At 47.0% G+C, this 7522-nt stretch overlaps 1 protein-coding gene across 1 annotated transcript; it reads right to left on the reverse strand.

Moving 5' to 3' along the window:
• Nucleotides 1-3051: 3051 nt before the first annotated feature.
• On the reverse strand, nucleotides 3052-3344 carry LOC108514832 (cytochrome c oxidase subunit NDUFA4). The gene is given in 2 exon segments (XM_083287429.1): nucleotides 3052-3233; nucleotides 3236-3344. Coding segments are annotated over 2 exon segments (291 nt in total).
• Nucleotides 3345-7522: the final 4178 nt, after the last annotated feature.

Genomic DNA, 7522 nt, shown 5'->3' on the forward strand with positions numbered 1-7522 from the left:
CTGCAGAGTTTACAATTGGCAATCACTCAAACAGTATTACTTGAGCATATCTACTTCTGTGCAAGATACAATGAGGAAGAACACTGTTTTAATCTGTTTTGTGTTGTTATTAAGGAATATCTGAAACTGGGTAATTTATAAAGAAAAGAGATTTCTTTGTCTCCTGGTTCTGCAGGCTGTGCAAGCATGGCACCAGCGTCTGTTCTGGTCAGGAACTCAGGAGGCTTTTACTCGTGATGGAAGGTGAAGGGGGAGCAGGCCTGTCACATGGCGAGAAAGGGAGCACAAGAGAGGGCAGGAGGTGCCAGCCTCCTTTAAACAACCAGCTCTTGTGTGAACTGACAGAGCAAGAATTCACTCATTACCATGGAGGGAGCAGTAAGACATTCACGAGGGATCTTCCCGCATGACCCAAATACCTCCCACCAGGCCTCACCTCCAACAGTGGGGAGACGTGGAGGGGACAAACATCTAAACTACAGCATTCTTCCCCTGGCCCCCCAAATCTCATGTTCTTTTCCCCTTGCAAAACAGTCATGCCTTCCCAATAGTCCTCCAAAGTCTTAATTGTACCAGCATCAGCTGAAAAGTCCAAAGTCCAAAGTCTCATCTGAGACTCCAGGCAAGTTCCTTCCACCTATGAGCCTGTAAAATAAAAAAACATGTTACTTACTTCTAAGATACATTAGTGGTACAGGCACTGGGTAAACATTTCATTACACGAGGGAGAAATTGGTCAAAAGAAAGGGGCAACAGGCCTCACACAAGTCCAAAACCCAGCAAGGCAGACATTAAATCTTAAAGCTCCACAGTCATCCTTGACTCCATGTCCTGCATCCTGGGCACACTGGTGAAAGGGGTGGGCTCCCAAGGCCTTGGGAAGCTCCACCTCTGTGGCTTTGCTGGGTGTGGCCCACATGGCTGCTCTCATGGGTTAAAATGGCTTTTCCATGCTGGATTTGCAAGCTGCTAGTGGCTCATCCTGGGATCCGGAGGGCAGTGGCTCTGTTCCTGCAGCTCCACTGGGCAGTGCCCTGGTGGGGACTTTGTATGGGGGCTCCACCAACATCTTTCCCCTCAGTACTGCCCTAGTAAAGGCTCTCTGTGGGGGAACTGCCCCTACAGGAGGCATCTGCCTGGGCACCTAGGCTTTTCCATACATCCTTTGAAATCTAGATAGAAGCTTCCAAGCCTCCTTCACTCTTGCACTCTGCACACCTGCAGGCTTAACACCACATGGAAACCACCAAGGCTTATGGCTTGTGCCCTCTAGAATGGTGGCCTGAGCTGAACCTGGGGCCCTTTGAAACACGGCTGTAGCTGTAGCATCTGGGATTAGGGGAGCAGCGTCCTGAGGCTGAGCAGGGCACCTGCAAGGACTAGGGCCTTGCTCCTGAAACCATTCCCCCCACCCCTCCAGGCCTCTGGGCCTGTGATAGAAGATGCTGCCTCAAAGATTTCTGAAATGGCTTAAAAGCCTTTTTCCCATTGCCTTGGATATGAGCACTTGCCTCCCTTGTACTCATGCAAATCTCTCTAGCAAATGGTTGCTCCACAGCCCTCTTGGATTCTCCTGAAAACGCTTTTCTCTTCTCTGCCACATGCCCAGGTTGTGATTCTTCAAATTTTTATACTGCGCTAACATTTTAGTAAGTTTCAGATTTAAGTCATTCCTTTGCCCCAATATGTGATCATAGGCTTTTAGAAGCAGTCACTCCACATCTTGAATGCTTTGCTACTTAGAAATTTTTTCCACCTGATACCCTAAGTCATCATCATTTTTCTTTTTCTTTGAGACAGGGTCTCACTCTGTTACTCAGGCTGGATTGCAGTGGCACTGATCATGGCTCACTGCAGCCTCGACCTCCTAGGCTCAAGAGATCCTCCCACCTCAGCCTCCTAAGTTGTTGGGACTACAGGCATGTGCCACCATGCCTGGCTAATTTTTACATTTTTTCTAGAGACAGGGTCTCACTATGTTACCCAGGCTATTCTCAAACTCTTGGGCTCAAGCAGTCCTCCTGCCTTGGCCTCCCAAGGTGCTGGGATTACAGATGTGAGCCACTGCACCCAGTTCCCTAGGTCATCATTCTTAAATTCAACCTTCCACAAATCTCTAGGGCATGAACACAAGGCAGCCAAGCTCTTTGCAAAGGCATAACAAGGGTGACCTTTACTGCGGTTTCCAATAAATTTCTCATTTCCCTCTGAGACCTCGTCAGTCTGGCCTTTACTGTCCATATTTCTATTAACATTTTGATCACAACAATTAACCAGTCTCTAAGAAGTTCCAAACTCTCCCTCACCTTCCAGTCTTCTTCTGAGCCCTGCCAACTCTTCTAGCCTCTGTTCATTACCCAGTTCCAAAGCCACTTCCATATTTTCAGGTATCTTTATAGCAGCATTCCACTTCTCAGTACCAATTTTCTGTGAGTCTATTCTGCATTGCTATAAAGGAATATCTAAGACTAGGTAATTTATAAACAAAAGTGGCTTATTTGGCTCATGATTCTGTAGGTTGAAAAGCATAGCCCCAGCATCTGTTCTGGTCAGGACTTCAGGAAGCTTTTACTCATGGAGGAAGGGGAAGGGGGAGCAGGTGTGTTACACAGCAACACAGCAAGCAAGAGAGAATGGGGAGGAGGTGCCAGGTACTTTAAACAACCAGCTCTTGTATGAACTAACAGAGCAGGAACTCACTCATTAACTGTGGGGACAGCACCAGGACATTCGTGAGGGATCTGCCCCTAAGACACAAACACCTGCCACTAGCCTCCACCTCCAACACCTTGGACCACATTTCAACATGAGATTTGGTGGGGACAAACATCCAAACTATATCAAACACCAAGTTAAGTATAAGCCTCCTTCTACAAGAAGCCAAAAAAGGGATTTTATAGGCATTCTAAAGTTAGTTGCTTTTTCTTTTATTTTTTTCATGTCTCAGTTATTTATTAATCAGTGTAATGTCCAACGCAGTACACCAACATGATTTCATGTTTGTGGAGGAGAAATATTTCCCGGTTAAGAGGAAAGGTGTGTGGATGGCATCTAGAAGATCCTAATTCTAAGCAGCTTTACAGTGAAGCATTTCATTTGGAAATCTGGGCCTTCTTTCTTCAGTTTGCTGTAATCCACATTCACTGAGTAGGACTTGTATTGATCATTGGGACTCAGTTTGTTCCAGGGTTCTGGGTTATTCTTTCTGGCCCAACTAACATCTAGACTGAAAATGCCAGACACAAGACATACCATGCTGCTCCAGTATTCCCAGCTCCAATAAATATGAAGCAGGATATCAAACTCAGGTGCTTCTTGGTCTGACTGAGGGTCTGGTGGGGCATGTCTGCAGCGGAAGCCTCTGATTCGAAAGGAGAGAACAGGCCTAGCTAACAGCCTCCGGACTAAGCAGCATCTCTATTTACTTTTTCAATACTTAGTTATCGAATTATATCTTCGTGTGGTATTCTGGAAGTTTGCATATGCTGGTGAGATGCCTTCTCATAAGATTCAGCATGCGTTAGAAGCATGTATTTCTCGGCTGGGTGTGGTGGCTCATGCCTGTAATCCCAGCACTTTGAGAGGCCAAGGCTGATGAACAACTTGAGGTCAGGAGTTGGAGACCAGCCAGGCTAACATAGTGAAATCTTGTTTCTACAAAAAATACAAAAATTAGCTGGGCGTGGTGGTGTGTGCCTATAATCCCAGCTACTCGGGAGGCTGAGGCAGGAGAATCACTTGAACCCGGGAGGTGAAGGTTGTAGTGAGCTGAGATCAAGCCACTGCTCTCCAGCCTGGGCGACAGAGCAAGACTCCATCTCAAAAAAGAAAAAAAGAAAGAAAGAAAAAATAATGCATTTCTTTTCAAAAGTGGGAGAAGGGCAATCGTGAAGGGGGAGTTGAGAGAGAGTTCCAGCATTCTCATCACAGAGGTGTTCTCAAGCCTGTCAGTTTTAGGAAAGCATAGATATGGACATCGAGGTCCTGGAAACTGGTGCCCTTAAGATGGTCTTGCCTGTGAACCCTTTGAAGAGTCTTCACTTACCCTCAGGGCTACCAACCCTCGTTTGAAGACTGTGGCCTTAGAAGAACTAGCCAGCTACTGAAACCTCCAGGACCTTGCCTCTGCCCTTGCTGCCTCTCCTCCCTCTCTCCCAGAGATGGGCTTGTGATTATGTGACTGTAGGAGAATTCAGGAAACATTCTAGGCCCTTCACAGAATGGCCTTCTATTTACTGGAAAGGTCAGAATATGTGATCTCGAAAGTCAGGGTCCTGGTGGTGTGGCAGAATCCTATCCATGATTCAGCTTTGTCGTTCAACCTAGCACAGTCAGCCTCCTGGCCTGTGCCCCAGTTTCTCCACCCAGATGCCTCGTGAATCATTTACACTTTTTCTTTTCTACCTTTCTTAGGGGTTTCCTTCTGTTCAAATCTAAATGTCCATGAGTCTCTGATCTACAGTGAATATTATTGCTTTCATTTTTCTCTGATAGGATGACAGCCCAGTTCCTTAGGCACACACATTCACAAAGTCATACTCAGCATTATCATTATTTTAAAAAGTTTTTTTTTTTTTTGAGACAGTCTCGCTCTGTCACCCAGACTGGAGTGCAGTGGCATGATCTTGGCTCACTGCAACCTCTGCCTCCTGGGCTCAAGCAATTCTCCTGCCTCAGCCTCCTGAGTAGCTGGAATTATGGGCACCTGCCACTATGCCTGGCTAATTTTTGTATTTTTAGTAGAGACAGGGTTTCACCATGTTGGTCAGTCTGGTCTTGCATTGCTGATACAGGTAATCCTCCCACCCTGGCCTCCCAAAGTGCTGGGATAACAGGCATGAGTCACCACGCCCAGCCATATTTTTAGGCTGAGTTCCTGGAATCCAGCAAATAATGTTTCTTGTTTACCTTCCCAATCCCTCTCTTCCACCATCTTCCCATGGCCCAGGACTGCATTGCCTCCTAATCCTCCACTGCTCCCATCTCAACTCCCAGATGGCCATTTGATTCCTTCAGTGGCACACCTATCAATAATTCTCAATTATTTGTGACCGTGGCAACAGCCTTCCAGGTGTACTTTGAGGTTCTCAAGTGTAGAGTATTTCCAGGTTTCCTCTATCATCCCTCCAGGTCTCCTCTATCATTCCTCCAGGTCTCCTCTATCATCCCTCCAGGTCTCCTCTATCATCCCTCCAGGTTTCTTCGATCATCCCTCCAGGTTTCCTCTATCATCTCTCCAGGTCTCCTCCATCAACCCTCCATGTTTCCTCTATCATCCCTCCAGGTTTCCTCTATCATCTCTCCAGGTCTCCTCCATCAACCCTCCCAGCTTCCTCTATAATCCTGCAATGCCATCCCTCAGTCCCTCCAGTAAGACTTCCCTTTCCCCAGTGAATCCTCGTTTTGTGTGCTGTTGTCATCTGGCAGTGGATTTTTACTCACACACATGTTTAGAATTGTGTAACAGGGTCTGTCAATGTTTCGAAGTCTGTCTTCCCTCCTGCATGGTGTTGTTTTGCTTCCCTATCATATGATAACTTCTGAGAGCAGAGGCTGTTTTAAGCTATATCACAAGCTGTCAGTGACTATTTGAACAACAACTATAATCCGAAAATATTTGAAAAATTGCAGTTGTTCAAAAGTGTTTAAGCAATTACGGTTGTTCAAAGTAAACAATAGCATAAGATACAGCTGTGACCATTTAAGATGTTAAAATTTTGTCAAGAGACACACTTGTTCCCACGAAAACGAGTAAAGTTGGGTGGAGCGCACTCTGCAGCAGGAACCCATTGAGGGAAGGGTGATTGCAGCTTGGGGTGCTCTGGGGAGGCTTCAGGACCAGGAGGCATGGGGCTGAACCTTGAGGAATGAGAAAGGTGTTGCTAGTTGAAGGAGATGGGGAAGTGGGATAACCTGGAGCTGGGAATTAACCTCAGTAAACATTTACCAGGCAAAAGGTGCATTGGAAGCGGTCAGGAAACTTGGCAGAGTTACTTAACCTCTTTGAACCTCAGTTTCTGGGAAGATTGAAAGACAACGTGTGTCAATGTTGTACTCAGCACACTTCTGGAAACAGGGTAAGTACTTGATAATATACTAACTTTCACCAAGTTAGATTATACGTACCTGATGAATGGGGAGCTGGAAAACATTGCTCAAGACGCTTGAATACCGTGGGATCTCAGGAAATGCCTAAAGGCTGACAGAGTAAGGGATGGGGTGGCTGTGGATTTGGGGGGAAGGGAAGAGGAAGAGAACAGGCAACCTCAGCCTTCTGAATCAGCTCTGGTGAAACTCAGTAGAATTTGCGATAGAAAAATACCAACCTTAGATGGTGCTCCTCAGCCCGATATACCTCAGGATTGGAGGGGGGGGGGATTCAAGATCCTCTCAGGCCAGCCACGTGGGGGTAGTTCTGGGACTCCCTTCCACTCCAGCCTGTATCTTCAGTTTCTCCTCTCTAAAGCTGTTCCTGGGGTAGCCACACATTCAGACTTGATAAGACACACAGCTCAGGCAAACAGAATGTGGCATTCAGGACTGAAGCTACGGATGCATCTTGGTCCTGCCCAGAGCTTATAAAGCTGGCTTCATCTCCTCTTGATCCCTGGTGGCTCTGGAGGCTTAGAGCTCCGGGAGGTCCTTGAAACACCACCTCCCTACCTGGGAGGTTCAGGCCTCAGGGAAGAAGAGATTATCCCTCCCTCTAGATTTTGGGCATTTGTTTTGGTCTTGAGGCACAGGGGGGTTACAGCGGTTAGGGTCTCCTTGAGGAGATGGAGTTTGTCATTCTTTTTTTTTTTTTTTAGACAGGATCTCCCTATGTTGTCCCCCAGGCTGGTTTCAAACTCCTGGGCTCAAGCTATTCCCCTGCCTCATTCTCCCAAAGTGCTGGGATTACAGGCTTGAGTCATGATGCCTGGCCATTGTCATTCCATTCTTGGCAGTAGAAAGGCTCAGCATGAGCAGGTAGGAGACTTCCTGCCTCCTCCTTGGATTCTGAAGTCTGAATGAGGGAAAGTCATCTTGTCCCTTGGGAGTTTACAGGAACATGGGGGACAGTTTATGTAGTTTTTGACTAAATGACCCAAGGGGCCTTTGCTGAACATGGAGCATCTGTTGTGGGCCTCAATACTGATCAAACAAATTGGGGACACTGAGTTCAGAGGTTGGTGAAGAGCTGGGCGTGGTCTAGGGTTAGGGTCAGAGTTAGGGGTAAGTCCCTTTTCGTGTTATAAACTTTCATTACTGTTGCCCAAGTCTGGGTCCCGGCTGTGACGGAGCACTGAGGACAGCTGGAAGCACACTAGGGCAGGGACTCTGGGGCCCTGCCAGGAAGCTATCTAGGAAGCCTAGAGAGCTTCTGGGGACTCACTGGAGGAGGCACTAGGGGCCTTGTTAATGCAATGGGTAGTTTATTTATATTAGCAATTAAAAAATATATTTAAAAAAAATGCTGCGGGCATGGTGGCTCACGCCTGTATTCCCAGCACTTTGAGATGCCGAGGTGGGCAGATCACCT

This window comes from Rhinopithecus bieti, unplaced genomic scaffold (genome assembly GCF_001698545.2).
Source record: "Rhinopithecus bieti isolate Rb0 unplaced genomic scaffold, ASM169854v2 scaffold_33444, whole genome shotgun sequence".
NCBI lineage: Eukaryota > Metazoa > Chordata > Mammalia > Primates > Cercopithecidae > Rhinopithecus > Rhinopithecus bieti.